The sequence below is a fragment of the Semicossyphus pulcher genome, unplaced genomic scaffold (genome assembly GCF_022749685.1).
Source record: "Semicossyphus pulcher isolate SPU_LCO1_2020_fin unplaced genomic scaffold, fSemPul1.0.p SCAF_1, whole genome shotgun sequence".
Lineage (NCBI taxonomy): Eukaryota > Metazoa > Chordata > Actinopteri > Labriformes > Labridae > Semicossyphus > Semicossyphus pulcher.
Window position 1 is genome coordinate 13,180,819 of NW_027211603.1, and position 21,532 is coordinate 13,202,350.

The window sequence follows — 21,532 nt, forward strand, 5'->3', positions numbered from 1 at the left end:
GCATGATACATGGATTGTTTCTTCTTGATTCAAAGTCATGATGTGTCTATCAACAATAATTCTTAATATACAGGACAACCCTTTTAAACTTGATCTGTGGGTGTAGGTTAATACGTCAAATGTAGTTTCCTTTAGGACATTTCAATCAGAACCCATCCATTCCAGTGCTGCACATCTGTTTCAAATAACATGACACATTAAAGCTATAAAATATCAATCATTTCTTCTCTTTGTGTTCTTGCAATCAGGATTTTCTAATAATCCCTGTAAATGTCGTCAAGTGTGTGCACTTGTTATTGCTTTAATCTAACTGGTGCGTACATTGGTATACCCCCCCCTTCTGTGCTATTGACCATATTTACACAGCATCCATTTTTCTTTGATGTCACCTTCAGGATGGGAAGCTCAAATGGTGTTATAATGTTGTAAAAGGAATCTGAGAAATCTTTATCATTTTGTCAGGGTTGTAAGCAACTGATAAGACATGAGCATTGAAAATCTGTAGGGTCATATTTGAAGTACAAGTACTCTGTAGGTACCTATATAACAGCTAATGTTAGCATTCAGCAACTTCCTAGCTAATATTACCGTTAGCTAGGCAGTAACTGAATGATATCATTAAGGTTGTTGGAGTTTACACGTTGCTTACAATAGGAAAGGTTTAGGGCCTGTGTCCACCAACAGCAGCTGTTTTCTATACAAGACCAATGTAGTTCAGTGTTTTCAGTGCTCAGCGTCCTTAGCGCAAATCGCCCTCAGCGTCAGCTGTTTTCTGTCGCTGCCCTCACTACGCTCTCAACTGAAAATAGTTCAACTTTTGGAACTCCGCCACACTCGTTAAAGTCACTGATCCTTCACTGCCCAATCAAAATCAAGAGGGGGCGGGACTTCAGATATGAACTTTGTCAACAACAGCAGAGGTGAAGCGTTTCTTAGCGGGTACAATTTCCTTGTCAAGAGCTGCTGCTAATGCCAGGACACGATTCCTTTCCTTTGTTTTTCCCTTTTCTTTGTTATATTTCCTCAAATAACAGCAAATATTTATCATACAAAGCAAATTAAAACAGACTAAATGGTCACTACCAAGGGAAGCGGAAGTGCTGGCAGATAACTTTCGTAACCTAGCAACAGTAAGTGAGAAGCGCTCTGAAACTGATGTCGTGGGAGCTGCCAGTGCATAAACCGCCGTTAGTGGACACAGGCCCTTAAACTCCTAGCTAACCGTAATGTTAGCTTGGAAGTGGTTTAATGCTAACATTAGCTATTGTCTTTTGGTAGCTAATAGGTTTTCAAATATGTTGTTTACCATGAAATATGTCCAAATATCTCTCTGGATTTTCACCTTTCATTGTCCTCTAAGGTTGCTGATCAATCAAGTACAACATTATTTACAGGAAACACAAAGTGGGAAGAACTTGTGCTTCCCACCCTGAGTGTGACGTCAGAGGAAAATGGCCGCTGTGTGAACATGGTGAATGGTATTAATGTATTTCACTTATTATGAAGTACCTTTCAAGCTCTTTGTCATTAGTGATAAAATATGAAATGAATCAAACTAAGAGTCTGAGCCATTTCAAAACAGGATGAATATACAGTACATCGACCTATTTATAAGTACTACGTAAGCGTATGTGTGAGTTTCATGTACTTCACAGGAAGACAACTTCGTGTCCAGATGACCAGTGAGCTGCTACACTATATATCCCACTGAGCAGCCGGGGGAAGATGATGACGGCTTTAATCCAATCACTACAAAGCCGAATGTGGTTGAAACATAGTCTGCTTAGACGTCTCTTAGATGTTGCTTCTTTCGGAGTATCTGACAAAGGAACCAGTTTTCTGGCAGTTCCGTCATGTCTCTTTCTTGTTATTAAATCACATCTTGAGTTTGTCATTCGTCATCATGGTGGGAGGAGTCAGGGCTCGACTCGTCCTCTTCCTCCACTGTTTCTTTTGGCAGTGTGTCACGGCGTGTGAAAGCAGCTGCCAAGGTCACACTCAGCCGCGGTTTAACAGGCGCCATCTCCGACAGCCCGATGTTGTTGCCACGAGTCACAAGCGTGGTCTTATCCATAATCTCTCCGCTGTGCTTGGACACCACCGCGTCGAGAAAGTCGTATTTGTGTGAAATCTTCCCGCTCTCAAACAGATACTTCGCCAGGTGCGAGACACCAACGTTACCCAGGAATGAGGCGAGCATGGAGATGGTCTTGAAAGGGAACTTCTGGATGACGACTTCCTCCATTTCTCCGGTCATGTGGTCCATCCTCTGCTCAGTGGTCCAGCCGGGGTAGTAAATGAAAGGTGGCAGCTGCAGGTAGGGTTCGCCTCCACCGATACGCAGCAACATGCCGAACAGGTAGGCAGCCACCGAGCCGTACGTGTTGGTGCCTTTGACGAAGAGCACACTGAGCAGCTGGGGGAAGATGATGACGTAAACCAGGTCTGAGCTCAGGTACCAGAGGCCGTAAACTGTCCCGGTTACCAGCGCCATCAACGTGGCAAGGCCGCCGAATACAAAGATAGTGATACGCATCACCCACACGATCTCCCGATCAGACGCCTGAGGAGACAGGGTGGCAGGAATACAGATTTTGACTTAAACAGAACAACAAAACACAAGCCAAAGAACAGATATTGACAGAAGGCTATTAGATGATTTTGCTGCTTTAACGGAAACACAGACATGTACTCACCGACTGTCTGAAGGCGAGCTGGTAGATGTTCCTTGCAAACATGGAGCTTGCTGAAAGGATGGAGGAGTCGGCAGATGACATGACGGCAGCAGACACGGCGCCCAGGCCGAAGAAAGAGACGAACGGGGGGCAAAGGTGTTGCAGCACGATGGGTAGAATCATGTCTGCTTGGTCCTTGTCTTTAGGAGGGATGGCACCATAAGAAGTCTGGTTCCAGTCTGAGAGAGAGACAGATTAAATGAACATTTAAAATGATGTTTCCAATATGCCCTGTGCACATAAACAAATAGAGACATGCATTATCAAAAGGAAATGGAATATTTCTTCAATTTTAGACTAATTAAAATTACTCTGCAAAAGTCCAAAATAATGGGGATCAATGAGGATGAAGTTCATGTGCATATTTTACATTTTTGTCATCTTCATTTTGTAATGACAGCTCATGTTTATTATTTTTTAAGTTATGTATTCAGATGTTAACCAAGGAATTTGACGCCTGAAAATCTGGAGATCAAGCCTCTAATTTGGTCCCTCGCCTCCCTCTAATGTAATATTTACACAACCAGCACAGTTAATAAACCGATTGCTGATTCATAATGGATGAGGGGAACCAGCTGCTATTTACCAGTCTCTCTCAGATCTAAGGGCAACATGGGCCCAGCCGCAGCCTCCCTCCCTCCCACCTCCACAAACACAGACTGTGCATATGCAAGCTCGTGCGGGAGCTCTCTCACCTGTGGACGCCCCGATGGCCCCGATGAGGACGGAGGGCACGGCCATGATGAGGCACCCGAAGGCAGCCAGGAAGGAGAGGACCTGGGCGTAGGTGGCGGAGGAGGCGGACAGGACTCTCTGGAAATACACCTGCCAGGGTATTCCTCCGAGCATCTGTGGTGCATTTACAGACCAGTCAATAACATTCATTAAATCTAGTTACTTTTAATTATAAAGCACAAAATCACAAGGTTTTACAGTTCGTACAGCCCTCACATTTTAAATGCTCACATTTCAAAGGTCGTAACAAGCAGAATTTTTACGTCATTAGTGACTTGACTGATCAGGATTAACACAGATGAATTGACCTACAGCCAACTGCTGGCAGGTGCAGGCGGGATAGAACTTATCTTCTCATCACTATAGCTGGTTTGAGACGTTCCTCCAGTTTAAGAAGGGCCTGGTCTTAGTGGACTTAATTCTGCTAAAGTGAGAGATGAATAGCTCGACGTTGCTTTACCAAGAGGCAGAAGTTGTCGATCCAGACCCAGGTGTCGCTCTTGTGGATGCTGCCTCTCCAGGGCGACTGGTACACCTGCTTCACGGCTGTAACCGTTATGTCAGACACGGCTGGGTTGGTCAAGGCAAAAGGGACGCTGATCCACTGTAGTGACCAGAAACAAGCAAAGAAATACATTTACCAAAAAAAAGTACATGATTAAAGGTAATTTTTATGTCACTATGTGCCCTTGGAATAGCATTTTCGTGCATGGTTCTTGGAGTTATTTGACATATTTAAAGTCCATGTCAAAGTGCATGTAGTGTGCCAAATACATTAAATCTACTCAAAACAGGGAACTCATTACACTGAACTCTTGAACCTACCAGGCCAAGAAAGATGCAGAAGAGCTGCACGACATCAGTGTAGGCCACAGAGTAAAGTCCTCCAACCAGCGTGTAAAAGATTGCAATGAGTGCCGAGATGACCACTGACATCTTAATGTTGATGTCCACGATCACACTCAGAGTCGCACCTATGGTACACATAGGAACACACAGGTGTTAAGGTCACTGCATCTTCATGTGAGAAAAAAATATTCCCAAAAACAACCTTGGAATTTTTTTGCAGACAGAGGTACTAGAGAACTTACCAAGGGCGGATAAGATGGCGGCGGACCAGAAGATCTCACCCATCAGTGCAGGTATGAAGAGGAGGCCGCCCATGCGTTTCCCGTACAGCTGCTGGAACGGGTCCAACATGGTGACGTAACCTCGTGAGCGCATGGGCTTAGCAAAAAAAAGACCCCCTGGGACAAAGAGCGACACATTACAAGCTGGGAACTGTGGCACCAAGCATCCAGAGCGAGCGGAGGTAGGCCTCCTAAATCTACACTTAACTGAATTTCATAGTCCTCAAGTACACATGAAAATACATTCTTTAAATAGATTTGATGGGCTTAACTTAAAAAGGATTTTGTTAAGGTTTGATCAGCCTCGGAAACAATAATTTTGATCAGGTATGTGGTCAGTAAGTCAGAATGTTAATGTATGAAGTGTGTTTCAGTGTAAATGGGTAGAAACATGTCTTATGAGTGGTCACAATTGATTGTTACAGAACGCAATGTTTTAAAGATGATTCACACATAGCAACAACACTCACCCACAACAAGACTGAGGGCGTATCCAAAGGGAGCCTGCGCCCAAGCCAAACCATAGTCTGGTAAATACACATATTCAGCTGTGCCATTGATGTATCCTCCTCCAACCCAGGTCGCTGCAAATATCAAAGAGAACAATTTCTACTGTTACACTAATTCATAAAATTAGTGCCATTAAAGCCAATTTAGAATAACATACTAGTGGAAGACACAGAAGACATCTAACAAAAAGTTCAGAATTGAAAATTGTCATTGTTTTCTACTCCAAAAGTCATCATTCACATTTTAAAGACTAAAATATTGAACATGTGATAAACACACCTCACGACTAAATTTGAAGCTTCAGTCAGAGCTACTGTCATGACAGTTTTATCGAGTCATAAAAGCAAACTTTACCTGTCATGGTAAATCCACCCACGAATAATCCTATGTCTCTCCCTCCGACCATGATGGTTTCGCTGCGGTCGGTGCCCTCCGCTTCCCCGGAGTGTTTGTTCTTCCATGCCGCCCAGATGCCCACGAACAGGATGAGCAGATAGAAGACCGCGATAGCCACAAGCCCCTCTATATGGATGGTCATTGTCGCACCGGGCTTCCGCTAGGAACGGGAGGGCATGGAGACCTGCTGGGCGCGCGGAGAAGAGAGGGTCAGATATGAAATATAGTACAATTTACAAGTTAGCATTTAGTTTGCTGCATCTTGACTGTTGGACTAGTAATGATTAACCTTTTTCTGTTTTAAATACAATTTAATTTCAGATTTTTTACACGTTTTTTTTTTGGATACGAGATTTAGCTGACTTGTTGAAATAGAAAATAAAAACTGTCCAAATGAAAAATGTCCCCCTGCGGCTTTAAAAGATTTCATGCGCTCTTGTGGCTCTAAAAGCGGCGTTTTCTGGACATATGACTTTGACATCAGTACAGGTCATTTGTGAGATCGTCTCTCTACATTATCATAATAAATGTAAAGTGGAAATGTATTGATTAGAAATCCGGAAGCTCAATTTTGTTTCTTTTTATATTCGTCTGGCAAAGACATGGAGTTGATGCCAAATGTTGTATTTTCATTTAGTACAAATGTAAAATAATTGTCGACTGAAATTAAGCAAAGTTAGATTTGGTTTAAGAATATATGACAGTCTTCGATGTCATGCTTGTGTTTTAATCAACCCTTATGTCTCTTGTCTGTCTCTCCTTTTGTCCTTCCATCCGGACACACGCGCGTAAAAGCCAAATTACGCACAGCATCCATGATAAAAAATATACCTCACCTAAGTTGGAGACAGCTTTATCCAAATTATATTCTTTCTAATGAACTGTAGAAAAAATATATCGATACCCTCCTATGAAATGTCAATTAATAAACGTCCACTAAACCGTTCATAAAAGCTTGAAAAAACATGCAAAACTTACCTCAAGTACTTCTACAGTCATGTGCTGGGGCACCTGAGGCAGGAAACAGTGAGCACAACAGTTTGACGGTTTATTTAGAGCCTCAGTCCCTCTTTTTTGCAGCGCGAGGAACACTTGAGTGAAGCGTCGGTGGAGGTCTCCCGGGTGACTTACTGAGGCTTATAAGGGGGCAGGTGCCGTCAGAATACTGATACACACGTCAGAGAAAACCAAACGTCTCTCTTAATGAGCACCTCGCAAGGAAACACGTCACAGTGTACTGGCTCGTCTGACTGGAGGACGGTGGAGAGATTCCTTTAGTGAGACGTAGCTTACGTTTTATTAAAAATAAATGAAAATCATGACTTGAGTTTTAATATTAAAGTTGGATTTTTACAATAATTTGTTGGGTAGTTTAATGCTACACGTGGCTCCTGCTCCATGAAGCTGAGTGCGTAACAGCTACCTAATTACGCAGCCATACTTCATGTGGCCTTTTATCCGCTGTCACTCTCCAGCCAGCCGGCATTTTACCTTACAACTGCAATTAACTGCTGCACAGAAATAGTTTTGGCGCGACTGGGGAGGGCGAGAATCCACCTTGATGATTCTCCTTTACTTTGAGGAGTGATTCCTTTATTTAAAAGAAAAAAAACCGATCTCACTCAGACGGATAGAATTTAAAATTCCTTTTTTCCTGAGCAGAAACAGATGATTCTCCCTCCCTTTGGGCCATACATGGAAAACTTCCCAGACCATAATGCTCCCCACCTTCACGCAATTAGAAATCATTTAGGTGTTCTGTGTCTGTCACATTCCCCTCCGTATATCAATGAACTGTGTCTACTTAATGGCCTGCTCTGCCTGAAGTCGTTTAATCTGGGCTCCTCTTGTCAAAACTGACAGGCATCCAATTAGGATGGATCCTGAAGAGCAGCGCAGAGATTTAATGATACAGTCTTACCGGCACAGACACACAGAGACACACAGTGTAACGACAGGCAGACACAAACAGTGTGAAGGAGAACTTATTTGCTTCAGGTGGCTGAGGTGTTTACTCATCAAGAGAGACGGTGACAAGCTGGTTTAAACGGCTAAACGTGCACAGCGCCCTCTTTTGGCAACAGAGCGGTTTCAGCACCATGGACAGAGGCCAATATGATAGTCTCAGGTTTATTAACGTGGAGGTTAGATTTTTGATTGATTCGTGTTGAACCAATTGAAAAGGCTTCATTACAATGTGTGGCATGGTTTGTATGGTCTTTTTAATTATAATTTTACAACAATCATATTTTGTTTTTATTGTGATGGCTTATTGCTCATGCATCTGTTAGTCATGCCCATCTGTTGTGTAATATATCTTACAGATTTATTGGTACAAAGAATATCAGATTTCATTTTAAACAAAGTGGGGATCCTGTGAGGTCGAGACTGGTCAACGTTTTAACCAATTTACCTGAATAACTATAGGTCTTATCTTTTTTGACTGCCTTCGGATGCAAATCATTAACCAAAGATATAATTTCAAATGAAAGTAATTCGGAAAGTGTTATAGTACGAACAGGGCTGACTTGATTGGATTTTGTCTGACATCTGACAAGTGATTCTGTGTAACACTGAGGCCAAAATCTAAAACATCCGGAGGACAGCTGGAAAGGCTCCTAACTGCATGTTTGACAGATGGCTGGAACATAACCTGGACACTTCTTCAAGCCAAACACTGAAGCCCAGTCAGTACATGTTTGAGGCCTGATGATTAACCCCACTTACAAATGTAGCTCTAACATGTCATTATATTGATGTAAACATACTAACAACACAATATTCAGAAATGAACTGGCGTGCAGCATCGCGTATTAACAAGAACCCTCATAACTTGTATAAATGAATGTTTATGTCCAGGGCTCAAGGACTCGAGGTTTAATGAGCAGCTGTCGCTGGCAGTGCTCAAGATGTTTGTGAGAGAGAGCGAGAGAAAGAGAGAGAGAAGGTTTACACACATAACACCATATGCAACCACTGGCATGCCACCATTATGAAACAATGTTCATTATCCACAGTATTTATTCTCTGAAATTTAACACATACAATGCCATAAACAAAACACATACAGCGTATTTGATGGTACAGCTTGAAGGAAGAATGGATTACGTCTCTGGTGCTAAAGTGAACCTGTGCTCAGAGGATCCTTGCTGTACAGAGGATACGAAACATGATCTCACAAGGACCCTCTCTTTGTTTTGAAAATATGACGTAAGATGTCTGGAGGGGAGCGGAGTTTAAACTTGTGGCAGTAAATTATGTCTAAAGTGTCCCACAGTCAGTAACAGGCTAAATATTAAAAAATCAATACGGTGTCCTCAGAGCCACTTTGGGAAGGATCTGAATGTTTTGGGCGTCCCCCAGTGTTTGTAAAATAAAAATAAAAATGTCTAAGGGGACAATGTAGTGGGCTGAGAGTGACACATTTTTACTAGAAATGTCTTCATGCCAAAAAACATTACAGTACAATGATGCACAACTTATAGGATGTAAAAGCACAACAAATTCAGCTTGTGTCTAGAATCTAAAATGATCAAGTATTTGAAAATATGATAGAATATGATAGATTTTTTTTTATTTAATTGCCCTTTAGAAAATTTACATCAGTTTTCTCTGGTTCGTAAAGCTCTTGAAATGGCCAGACAAAACATTCATAGATTTTTTTATTCATTTATAAGTTAAAAAACTAATATGATTTGTTTTGTCCTATGTACTCGTACACTCTGGTAATACATTCTACAGTTATTATTGTACATGAATTGCAAAACCCTTTTCAAAAAGAGACATGGTCGTCCTAATTAAGCAACATCACATGAGAGGGAGTGATGTTGTACTGAATATCATCACGGCTGTGATTCGGTCATAGGATGGCCTCAGATAATCACAGCAGTGCTGATACTCAGTATAACGTCACAACCTCGAGTGTGATATTGCTTTGACACAACAGTTATACAAGCAGTAAATAGGAGTAAAAAGTAATAATCAACAACAGATTATTTTTTTGCTCCACCAGCTCAACAAGTTCCACAACTTAACTGAAACTGGACTGTTGTTGCCAAGCAACCCAAACATCCTCCTGCACTCTGTATTTACAGGTGACCACAGATCAGCTACTTTGTATGATGTATTCAATCTGTTTGTTTTAATTTATCATCAACCAGTGAAATAAGAGTCTGCTGTGTGATTCAGACGTACCAGCTTAATCAGTGTAGACATACGCGGTCTGCTGTAATTAACAGTATTCAGAACAGCTGACTGAGGCGGAGTGATACACAGAGTGAAAAGTCCCAGTGATGTTGTTCTCTATATCATCACTCATGCCGTTATCCAATCAGATGACTTGGTTGGAACTAACTGTTGTATAATGTCAAACATCCTACAGTATATTTGCTGTGCTGTCCCTTAAAGTGAACAGGACTTTAAGTGTCAGGACAAAGATTAGTAAACACAGCCTGATGTTTACTTTGACTGGGAGAAAATATTCATTTTTGGAGTGTTATAAGACTTTTTTCTGGTATGTTTGATTTTGATAGTGTTTACAGATGACACGTTTATTTACAAGATATATAAAACCTACTGTTTTTTAAATTTGATTGTACATTTTGGTCAGTTATTCCCTTTTGGTCCATGAAACCAGTCAAAAACAGGTTACAGCCTCTGCGGCTTGGTTGAGGTGATAGAGCTTGAGAAAAAAAAACAAAGCGCCCGCACACTCTGACCTGCACAGAAGTGGTTTTTAATGCGAGCTTTCTGTCTGAGACTAAAGAAGATGAAAGGCTTGCATTAAAAACTTTGTGCAGTTTGAGCAGATGTCATTTTCATTGTTTGCCTTTGAATCATGAGGTACCATGAGTGAACTGTGAGTAGCATTTAGCTTGGTAGCATGAAATAAGGCAAAAATAAGAACGCTAGTTGAAAATAGCTGATTCTGATTATTAAGTAAACATTGCAGGCTAGTTAACTTGACATTCACTTTAAGACAATCACTGTATCACTTGTTACAGCTAAGCTAGCTATGATCACTTAGCGACAAGTTACAATATACAAAAAATAATGTACTGGGTTCCGGAAAACATTCACTACTCACGATATAGTGTGTTTGCCGTGATTCTGTGGTGGTGTCCAACTGTAGTGAATGAATGAAGGATTTTTGGACACAACCACAATCTTAAGTAACCAACACATATTTTCCCAGCAACTCAAAAAAGAGCAACATCAATCCGACATGAGCAGAGCTGCAGTATTAGCTGCATAAAGATAGACTGTTTTTCATGTGACAGTGAGATGGCCATACCGTGTGTGCAACCCTAAGAAAGGTGACGTGTTCACAGGAATACATCAAGATCTTTTCATTCTTATCTGTTACTGATAGTCAGCTGAATGACTGTGTTGCTTCAAACACACATAAATATTCTTTACATGCGCTGAAGGAAATATAAAAGGGGGGAAAGCATTTGGCATGTGTCAGAGGTGGACACAACTTTTGAGACTTTCCTCACAGGTTAAGTTAAGATTAAGTCAGCACCTGTTGCCCAAACATATTGAGAAATGGGAGGAATGATATCAATGTTAAAAACGATGTTGCATGTTTTTGACCTTATACTGCCTTTGACAGCTGGTTTTATCAGGTTCAACTCATAACGCTTGTATGGAAAAGTAAGAATTTGCTGGTATTACTGCTACCAGATAATATAATGTAATCATGATATAATTATTGAGTGAACCACCTGCCTCCAACAACCATCAAAAAACCCTGCTTTAAAAACTTTACTATCCCCGTGGTACCTCAGGAAACAGGGTCAACCTGTCTTTCACAAAACGCTCTCGAGGATGCTGCTACTTCCTACGTGTCCGTCCTCATGCCCTCACGTTCTCATCGTCTTTATTTGATCTGGAAAAATATGACACATGTGGGTAATCAGCAAACATTCAGCAAGTTATGTAAAAAAGAATAATAAAATCAGTGACATTTATAATATTTTATCTCATGTTATAATGCCTTCCATTAAAAGCTAAAAGCAACTGACCAACGTAATAACCATCATACTGAGCATGTGAGTATAAATCATGCTGAGGAGCAAGTTGAGAAGTTTCTTTCTCTAATGTAAATGCCAACCAAAAGAACAACATGAGAATGGGGACAGGTCTAGAAGTTTTAGAGCTACAGTGCTGTCAGTTCAAAATGAACCTGTTGCTCACTCTGCATATTTACACTATAAGACAATATGTTCGTGATTTTAAATACCACAAACTTCCTCAATTAAGTTTCATATCTCGTCACTCAAGCTTATCCCTGACAGTCTTGCTAGAAACAAGAGTCTTGACCTGTACTTTGTTGTGCCTGATAAGGGAAGTGGAGAGTGCTGTAGCAGAATCCTTAGGGGGCAATTATCTGTCTTGTATTTTGCTAGCTTAGCATTGGTATGACTGCTTGGAGACATAATGTTAATAAACAACTTCCAAAAAAGGTTGGAAGGTGAGTCTAAGTGTGGTTGGTTTGTTCTCCGAGAATGCTGAGTGCAGAGACTGTACAGTTGATATATTAGAAGTCCTACAGAGGCACTATTTCTGAATATAGGCTTTCTGTATTTTTCAGTAGAATAAAGGTTTTGATACTTTCACAGTATCCACATAGCTCTTAGACGTGCTTTATCATAAAAAAAAAAAGAAATGGACATCTCACTTTCTAAAATATGCAATCTTTTTTACAGTCTGCTACCACCACGGAGAAACACAATAAATAACACAAGACCCACAAAAAACCCAGTACTCACTGCATAATTTGATCTATGGAAGGATGTTAATGAGAGCATTGAACGAAATAAAAAGGAAACAAGATGATGGTGATGTTGTGGAACAAGCTAGACTTATATCTTGTACCTTCTATTCAAACACAGATATGCAATGAATTATGAATATGTACCCCAAGCTGCACTGTGAGCTCAACACAAACTCCCACTCTTTCATTCATAGAAACTCTCATCATACCTTGTAACCAGTCGACTCCTTCCTGTAAACCTTCTCCTTTCAGAGCGTCTGTGGCACTGAAACACATCAACACATCAAATTAAAAAATAAAGGACTGCTGGATTTACAATTGAAGCTCATTCTTCCGTCTCACACAGTGTTATTGGTAGTTGATGTACGCATACATTTTGATAGTGAGCTGTAAGCACAGCTGCTCAGCTAACAGTCAGTTTTCTGCCTTTCTTTACTTTTTCCCCTGCAAAGTTTCACAGGGAGTAGTACATTAGCTTCTTAAAAGGAGGCAGGTTGTGATTTTTTGTGTCATGGATTGCTACGCACAAAGTTACAGGAAAGGATCAGCAAAGAGATAGGATGCACCACTTTGTCCACACGGGCCTCCAAAACTGACGCTAAATGAAAGTTCCTCATAGGTGTTTAATGTAAATAAGTGTGCGTGTATGTTCATACCAGATGTGCCATGGTTTATCTTTGATGTTCTCCAAACAGAGCAGCTGTGAGACCTTGACAGAAGACAGAGCATCTCTGACATCCATCTTGTTGGCAAAGAACAGGATGGGGATCCTCCTGTGTTTAATATCTGTGGAGTGAGAGGGATGATGTCGGAAAGGTAGTGTCATAAATAAGTGATGTCATTTAGTTCAACCGATGAGAAATAATCATCACAACCAAGACATACTTGAAAATGGAAAACATGGTTTTCTGGCAAAACTAAATGTGTTCTCATTTTTCAAAAACAATAACACCTATCTTTGCAGTGCAAAGTTCTGACTAAAAGGAGCCCAATGAGACAAAACAGCAGCACGCAAGTCAGGCATTCAAACCTGAGATTGAGAATCATGTTAAATGTACATGAACGTACCAGGATGGTTTAGTAATGTGTCCAGTTCTTCTTTGGCTACGACCATCCTCAATTTATCAGCACTGTCTATGACAAATATGATAGCCTGGCCTTCTCTGAGAAATAAACAAAGAAATTACAGGCATTAATATTACATTACATTACACTAACATCAAATAGGATTGTCGTTTTTTGTAGCACTTGCTCACTTGTAGTAGTGTTCCCAAAGGTTTCTGTATCTGCCTTGACCAGACATGTCGAACACTGTGAAGGAGAGACTACAAGCAGAGAAGAAAAACACATGGCACAATTTATCACACATGAATATGAATTCCCTTTAGATAGTAATATGAGATTATGAGAAGATATATTAACTTTAGTTGGACCTCTAGTTAGATTAATACAATGCTATTGAAGTTTTATGAATTATGAACAGCTACCTGGATGTCTTGAACTTCTCTATGCTGAAGCCAATGGTTGGTACAATATCTTGTGCCTGGGCCTGAAAGGAAAATGCAGGAAGTTAAAAATAATAAATAATACATTGACAAAAAAAAAACCTTTATTATTTAAGCATATACAGTTAATTCGTTATTATTTATTGGGAGATAATGGAGACATTTATAGGAACAACAAATGCAGTAATATTGGATCTGCACAACTCCTGTAATCACTAATCTGGTATACATGAAAATCACATGTGTCTGTGTGAGTAACCAACATTTCTGACATCACTTTAAAAAGCATTGGGTAGACTTACATTAGAGGGCTTGAGTTGGTTGATGATTGTAGTTTTTCCACTGTTGTCCAGACCAAGACATAGCACATTGACCCCCTTCTTCAACCCCAGCCATCCTGCCAACTTGTCAAACAGCCCCATTTGCTTGCCAACAACCATCAGCAGCCAGTCTGATCTACAAGAAAAAGGACATGAAAATTATAAAGTTGGAAGAGAGCATTATCTCTAGCATGGGGCTGTTGTCACCTACTACACTGATATTTATTCTGACATTTTGCTATCTGTGATCTGCAGTGGAAAACAGAAATTACACATAACATGGCCTCACAAATCGTGATGTGTCTAATTACACGTGCTGGAAAATATTGATAAAGAGAATCCTCTAACTTGGCTTTACAACGTCGAGACAAACCTGGTGGTGCTGCAAGTCATTTGTTGATTTGGCATTATCGACGATATAAAGCTAAATGATCAGTGAATTGACTTCCTTGCTCGTTCCCCGATTCCGTATAGAGGCAGCAGCTTTGGCAGCGACTCGAAAGCTTCACTTGTTATTAACCTTAACTAACCTTAATTACCATCCAGCCCTCCATACATTTCACCTCACGACCTAGTGTACTGTCAACGTGAAATAATGACGTTCTTGTTTCTTGGCTTCAAATCAACAGCTCTCTGCAGCTCAACACAAATAGCATTATGTCGACTTTTATTCTCTAAATGTAGCTCAAGCTAACATGCTTAGTGGGCTCTTACAGGTTCTCGCTCACAGCTATATAGTTAATCTCTTGTTGCAACCATTAGCTAGCTAACCTTAGCTAACCTTTCGCAATTGATTACTTCGGGTTACTGTCATCTGCGACACTTTCTATCCCGTTTTTACAAAGAAACCACTCATGTGACATATCAGGAAGGAAACATGTTTGAAACCCAACTCAGTTATCGTTAACACTACATGTGAAGCTAACACGCTAGCTGGCGACGACATCGCTAGCTAACGTTAGCTTGTACTGTATTCTACAGGGGAACTTTACCTGTGATTTGGCCGTGGGGTCTTGCCTCCAGAATGCACTAGACGCTCCGATAAGCTAGCTCAAATGACCAGTCAAACTAATGTTTCATTCATTTCTCTTCCACTCTCTCATGCTCACTGGTTAACAGAAAAGAACACCAACTTATTTACAGCGTGTTGCTTGGAGACCGGTGTGCTGCTGACTCAAGTCTGCCACCTGTAGACCAAACAAGGCTACTGCAGCCATGCACAGGCAAGTGGCTGAAATGATTTATTAACCATAAACGCATTTATATGGGATATTATACAACGTGGCAGAGTCTGAAACATTACATTAAGAATCAAGATCAGGGTACTGTTACAGTAATGACAAATGTATAACTTATTATAATTCTGTGCAATAATTTCTGCTACATTGTGCAATATAACAGTAATGTTTTTGTATCTTACTCTGGTTTTAATCATAATACTACACAACATGTGTGCTTTGATTTAAAAAAATGACTGTACTATTTTCTGTGCAGATAAAATAACCCATGAATATTTTTTGGCAAGGAAAAATGTGTACATAGTGTGAATAGTTTTTTAATTATTTAGTTACTGATATTGTTTATGTTGCATGTTATGCATATTTTCAAACCTTTTTAATTGCCTCTGACTTTTTGTGTTTTTTGAGTACTTCACTTATTTGCCTGTTTTGTGAGCTGCTGTAACGAGTAAATTTCCCTTGTGGGTAACAATAAAGCTTATCTTATCTTATCTGAACACTGTCAACTCACAGCCTATATTGTGGGAAGTGGAAAATAAACAATCCAAAATTAAACATTAGTAAAACAGTAAACTGGTATTACTGACAAAATAAATAAGGAAAAAAAATGGAGGCTTGTATATGGTGCAACTTTGCCCATTTGTGTAAAAATCTCCATTTTATTAATTCTTTTTTTTCTTTTCTCCTTAAAAAACTAAAATTTATTTGCACATTTTGTTTGATGTTCGTTTGTTTTTTAGTTAGTTACGTCCATGCAATTATACCAGTAAGTAAATTTTTCTGAGAATCTTTATTTAAAAAAATAAAAAGCCTTATACCAAGTGAAATGTATGAATTTGTTGTTGCTAAACAAAGAGGTGTATGTATTGAACGTTGCCATTGTCTTTGGCTCTTTTCATTTGCAACCTTCCATAAACACCTGTTTGACAAACTCACCTGACAATTCTTCATGTCCAGAAAACGTGTCAGTCTCTTGAGTGACAATTAAAAGGACTTTGTTGTTGTGCATGTGTGTGTTTGAAGGAGAGCATGTGAATCCATGGATACCGTGTTTGTGTGTTAATGTGCATGTGCAAAGAGTCTGCTTTAAAAAGAGATACGAGCCTTTGTGGGGTTTAGAGTCCGAGTGAAAACAAGATATTAAAATAGGGTTGTTTATTAAGGAACAAACATACTGAATAAAACATACGACTTTCACAAGACTTTTTGTACAAGACATACTGCATTATCATGAGGATAGAATGTACATTTCTATAAAATCTTTTTGACATTCAGCGGTCTTCAGTTCAAAAAACATGATTGTATTTACCATTCTGTCAATCTTTATATCTGGTTAATCATTTCATTTATCACATACTGTTTCTCTAACATTACCATACCTTATTTATCCTATCCACATCTTCTCTGCTCATGAGGTATCAGACTTGAGACCATTCAAAGTCAATAGAAACCGTTGGATTGTCACTTGGAAGAGAAGAGGTATCGGTGAACACTTGAATAGACACTAGAGAAAAGAAGTCCTAAATTCAAGTGAATGCTAGTATTTGCTGAGATAATAAAGAGACCGCATTTGGCCAACGCTGACAGAGGTTGGTTGTTGTGGAGGCTGTTTTGATGATAATGATCCGTAAGATGATTGAGATGAGTGTGCATGAGCCAGACCACGTGTGGCCTGGCAGCGGAACCGCTCTCACATGAGCAGCGTGGGTTTCCTGCTACACCTAACAGTCTGGTGTTTGTGCAGTTTAGTTGAATGAAGATGCGAAGGAGCTCCGGTTTGTGTCCTGCTCAGATTGTGCACACAGTCTGTCTTTGTGCGGTGGTCTCACACTTGAAAGCCACTCTGTTGGATGTGGTGAAGCTGCAGGCGAAGTGACTGTATGCTGCTTATGATTCTCCTCTGGTGACCGATCAAACAGATGCCGATGCGCCTGATGTCACTGGAGGGGAGAGGAAGATTTACAGCTTTAAATTGGTAGCTTAATAAAAGTACTTACAGATATAACATCATATTAAAGAGGAGGCTACATCATACAAACATTCAGTACAGATGCTTTCTTTATTTCCCCATATTTTTCTGTTCCTTTGATGCTACTTCCTGTCCTTTTATTGTGCTTTTTGATGCTGTAGCTGCACTCGGTATAATTTGGCTTCACTCACTCTATGCTCATGGTTGAAATGGAATCCAGTGTTGTGTATCCCGCTGCAAGGAAGTTGTTCTTATACTGGCTCATTTTGATGGAGTCGAGCCAGTCGCCGATGGAGATGAAAAGAGGGTAGTCTGGCATGTCCTCTGGCGAGTCGGGGAAGCTGAGAAAAAACAAACAGAAAGTTTAGAAAATTAGGGATGGCATGTTGTGGAGCTGAATAGTGAATATCCTTTGAATGCTTTAAATAACCTGTGCGGATATTATAATTCATTTCTCATTGCAAACTTTAGCAAGCCTTAAACTTCACTGTATGAAGTCTGGTATGAAAATGAGGTTGATATTACAGCTTTATTTACTAAATCATTATTGTCTGGTGGTGTGATACTGATAAGGTATGGTTTTCACACCTCTACCTTGTTGTTGTGTGTGCTTACAGCATCTCCAACCCAGTGCTTGAGATTTTGCTGCTTCTTAAAGCAGTGGAGTGCCACATTAACATAATCTTCCCAAAGATATTCACATTTGCTTCATGTTTGTCCTCAGGCTTTGTTGGTCTCATAAATACACACACGAATATGGTGCTATAATGGAATATAGTGTTACCATGCAGTGATACACCTTCCTGGTTTTGTTCACTCGACTGCACAACAATTTCCCTTGGATAAATAAAGTTTCATCTCATCTTTTCTCTAATGATTCATGGATTAGCTACTTGCTATTTGACTTTTTTTCCCCTTTGTTGTGTGTTAATTGTTCTGCACCAAAATCACCAAAACAAATTCCTTGAATGTGTAAACCTACTTGGCAATAAACCGCGATTCTGATACACACTTTTAGTTTTGCTGCCTTATTTATGCACAGTATTATATGATTTTTCCCCAGTTGATACTTTACCTCTGTACATCATTGACCAGAGTGAGCAGGCTGCTGGGATTTATGATGAGTTTGTCCATGAAAGAGAGCACGTTGTTGAAGCGTGGGCGCTGGCCTGACTCCTTCTGCCAGCAGTGCAACATCAGCTGGTGCAGGGTCACAGGGCAGCCCATGGGCGCTGGTAGACGGTAGCCTTCTTCAATGGATAAAATCACCTGAGGTAAACATCAGGGAGGTAAATACCTAACATGCGTTTTTTTTGTGTTAATCATGCTTAAGTTGTTATGGAGTTTAAGTCAGCTTACATCTTGATTGGACATCTCCCAGTAGGGCCTCTCACCATATGACATCACTTCCCACATGACAATCCCGTAGCTCCAAACATCACTAGCTGAGGAGAATTTCCCATAAGCAATGGCCTCCGGTGCTGTCCAGCGGATAGGTATCTTTCCTCCCTGACATGAAACAATGTCACAGGAGAAAATGGTTGAAGAGGTATTGAACATTTCTAACAATAACTGTCAGCCTGTCTCAGCCTGATGTAACTGTCAGGCTCACACTCACCGTGGCAGTGTAAGCTGCTTCACTGTCATCCTCGAGTATCCTGGACATCCCGAAATCAGACACCTTACACACCAGGTTCTCGTCTACCAAGATGTTACGAGCGGCGAGGTCTCTGTGAATGTAACCCATCTCTGACAGATATGTCATGCCTACTGCGATGCCGCGCAGCATGCCAACCAGCTGGAGGACTGTGAACTGACCATCACGTGTCTGCATGAGAAGGAGAGAGGACACATGTGATGCATGGAGGATAATATCAGGAAACAGGTGTACACCTGTGAACATGCATCCCTCTCACCCGGAGGAAAGAATCAAGCGCTCCGTTTTCCATGTACTCAACCACTATCATGACTGGTCTGCCTGAGGAAGAGGAAAAAGGCATGATTTAAATGACTTACAAAGACTAAAAAACATGTGGAAAAAAGACAGAGAAACATATAGAGCTTACTCTTGGTGACCACTCCCTCCAGCCTGATGATGTTAGGGTTGTTAAACTGTCCCATGATTGAAGCCTCACGTAAGAAGTCTCTCCTCTGTTGGTCCATGTAGCCACCTTTAAGTGTCTTTATAGCCACAGCGATGTCCATCCTTCCGGGAATACGCAACCGACCACTACAGACTTCTCCAAATTCACCTGTCAAAACAACATTTAACAAAAAGGGATGTGTTATCTGTAATATATTACAAGTCTCATTATGTTTCCAATTTTAAGCAAATTATAAAAGCATACTTTTTTCCTAAGAAAGTTTAGTCAATTAAAACAAGAGGTAAATGTGGATACAGTTGTGTTACATTGCAGCTGCCTTGCCATTGCAATACACACAGTCGCCACCAGGTGGAGCCCATGTAACTGAAGCAACACAACTGGAAGGCACCTTCCTAATTCCTCAAGTGCTAAATAGCAGACACAATCTGTTCAACTTAATGAACCATCTAACACTATTATTCACAGTTGTCAGCACTGACTTTGTTCCTCTGAGGCACAATACAATAAATTACTTTAAAACCAGCTCGCTCAGAGAGGCTATAAAAGTTTTAAATCTGCACTTTATGAGGTTTAAAATTTCTTATAAAATAAAAATGTTACTCGCCATAAAATGGGATTGCTTCTCTAAAACAAGCGCTGAACATCCGTCACTGGGACATTATTACAGGATCCCTGGGTAATCCTAGCTATGAATACAGAAAATAATACCCAATTTAAAATAACAGCTCTAAATAACCTGTTCTGCCTTGTTACCAGTCATGCATTGTAAGAATTTATGAATCCTCCCTGCACACCGGTGACACCTATTCTGTTACGGCTATAAACACAGACCAAAAGTATACAGCACGAGTCTTATGCACATACTAGTATCTACTTGCGTGCACCTATTTTACCTGCACCAATCACCCTCTCGATGCATATGTATGAGGGCTCTATTTCTTTGGCGAATTCCTCAACAGCCTGAGTCGGGTCTTCATACGTGTCTGGATCGACGTACGTCTTTATCCCAGAGAACGGCACTGGAGGAAAAGAAACAACAATTATGTAATTATATTTGCATATTATATTGGAGCATGAAACATTGTAATCCCTGTACAGGTGCACTGCAGCAGTACAGTATATAAGGCAAAGACAGGAGTAACAGGGTGAATACAGATGCAGATGCAGACACTGACACAGACATTGATAGACACCTGCCACTGGAAGACTTCACAGATGCTTTTTGGCACTGTTGGCTTCACTAACAGTATAACAATGATGAAAACTTGGTGCACATGCATCGCTAGGTAAAAACAGAATTCTTGGATGGAAATATCAGCAAAAATATAAGCAAGAAACGTGTCCCCATCAAATGCATGAACACAGATCGGGTTATTTGGGCATCTCTGTGTGGCTTATAAATCTGAGAACCTGTGTCACTTAATGCAATAATGTATTAAGTTTGTAGCCCTAAAATCTGAAAGTTAATGTGCAGCTTTGAACGACAATTTTCTTTACCAGTTTCAAAATGCCTTTCTTAAACTGGTCTTTAAATTGTGTATATAATAAGGTTTTGTTTTTCACTTCACAACATTTTTGACACACTAATTCATCGCCTTAAACTTGATTTTTTTTTGTGTGTTTTGTCATTTCCTTAATTGCAAATGCAAATGCAGATTTTGCCTGCATAAAGATGTTATCTTTGGACCACAGCCCTGCAGTAAAATTCTGCTATATTGAAGCACAAATGTTCCACTTTTTAGAGATTGTGCTAGAGGGGTTGATTCTCGCCTCAACAGCATGGGGCCATAATTAATGCTGTTTTTGCTTCCATTACACTGTAAAGTTTTTCAGTTGTTTCGTCAAGGGATGTAGAAAAAAAAAGAAAAGAGCTCAGAAAATGGCCCAGAGCAGCGTATAAAGACATGGCAGCCTCCTCCTCGCCGGCTGAGGCTGGGGACGCTGCTGCAGTGAGCGCTGTGCATGATGACTGGCACAAATGATAAGTTGAAGCACCCCCCGGTACACCTCGAGCAGATGAGCTGGGGACTAAATGTACTTTATAGCTGTGTCAGCTCATGTTGAAGAGGGTTGAAGGCTTCGTCTGAGACAGATTCCAGTTTGGAGTCTTA

At 40.4% G+C, this 21,532-nt stretch overlaps 3 protein-coding genes across 3 annotated transcripts in view; all 3 read right to left on the minus strand.

The window, feature by feature from the left end:
- Window positions 1–1,788: 1,788 nt before the first annotated feature.
- slc5a7a (solute carrier family 5 member 7a) lies at window positions 1,789–6,551 on the minus strand. Its single transcript, XM_069662139.1, has 9 exons — window positions 6,485–6,551; window positions 5,465–5,693; window positions 5,071–5,184; window positions 4,562–4,717; window positions 4,296–4,444; window positions 3,931–4,074; window positions 3,431–3,584; window positions 2,697–2,914; window positions 1,789–2,563 (listed from the first exon to the last, which is right to left on the minus strand). Exons 2-9 carry the CDS (start codon window positions 5,646–5,648, stop codon window positions 1,892–1,894), a joined length of 1,791 nt encoding a protein of 596 aa, XP_069518240.1. The 5' UTR covers window positions 5,649–5,693; window positions 6,485–6,551; the 3' UTR covers window positions 1,789–1,891.
- A 1,972-nt stretch (window positions 6,552–8,523) lies between these two features.
- On the minus strand, window positions 8,524–15,265 carry arl6 (ARF like GTPase 6). The gene is made up of 8 exons (XM_069662151.1): window positions 15,102–15,265; window positions 14,092–14,245; window positions 13,772–13,833; window positions 13,541–13,609; window positions 13,353–13,447; window positions 12,941–13,070; window positions 12,494–12,549; window positions 8,524–11,396 (listed from the first exon to the last, which is right to left on the minus strand). The coding sequence occupies exons 2-8, from the start codon at window positions 14,227–14,229 to the stop codon at window positions 11,371–11,373; spliced, it is 576 nt and encodes a 191-aa protein (XP_069518252.1). The 5' UTR covers window positions 14,230–14,245; window positions 15,102–15,265; the 3' UTR covers window positions 8,524–11,370.
- A 1,244-nt stretch (window positions 15,266–16,509) lies between these two features.
- The window catches only part of LOC138592910 (ephrin type-A receptor 6-like), a 60,423-nt gene continuing 55,400 nt past the window's right edge, over window positions 16,510–21,532 (minus strand). The window contains exons 13-20 of the mRNA XM_069663810.1: window positions 20,315–20,440; window positions 19,383–19,568; window positions 19,233–19,294; window positions 18,935–19,144; window positions 18,676–18,825; window positions 18,392–18,585; window positions 17,508–17,657; window positions 16,510–17,287 (exon numbers count right to left, since the gene is read on the minus strand). Of these exons, the coding sequence (XP_069519911.1) occupies window positions 17,173–17,287; window positions 17,508–17,657; window positions 18,392–18,585; window positions 18,676–18,825; window positions 18,935–19,144; window positions 19,233–19,294; window positions 19,383–19,568; window positions 20,315–20,440 (1,193 nt within the window). The 3' untranslated portion in view covers window positions 16,510–17,172. The remainder of the gene's footprint in view (window positions 17,288–17,507; window positions 17,658–18,391; window positions 18,586–18,675; window positions 18,826–18,934; window positions 19,145–19,232; window positions 19,295–19,382; window positions 19,569–20,314; window positions 20,441–21,532) is intronic.

What these genes read in the sequence shown, in the direction of transcription:
- slc5a7a (XM_069662139.1), bottom strand. Translation starts at nt 5,648, where the DNA reads ATGACCATCCATATAGAGGGGCTTGTGGCTATCGCGGTCTTCTATCTG. An exon ending in GGGTGGATTTACCATGACAG is followed by an intron (nt 5,185 to 5,464) that starts GTAAAGTTTGCT and finishes TGATATTTGCAG; the next exon opens with CGACCTGGGTTGGAGGAGGA. An exon ending in CGCCCTCAGTCTTGTTGTGG is followed by an intron (nt 4,718 to 5,070) that starts GTGAGTGTTGTT and finishes TCTTTGTCCCAG; the next exon opens with GGGGTCTTTTTTTTGCTAAG.
- arl6 (XM_069662151.1), bottom strand. Translation starts at nt 14,229, where the DNA reads ATGGTTGTTGGCAAGCAAATGGGGCTGTTTGACAAGTTGGCAGGATGG. An exon ending in GAGAAGTTCAAGACATCCAG is followed by an intron (nt 13,610 to 13,771) that starts GTAGCTGTTCAT and finishes CTCTGCTTGTAG; the next exon opens with TCTCTCCTTCACAGTGTTCG. An exon ending in CTTTGGGAACACTACTACAA is followed by an intron (nt 13,448 to 13,540) that starts GTGAGCAAGTGC and finishes TTTATTTCTCAG; the next exon opens with AGAAGGCCAGGCTATCATAT.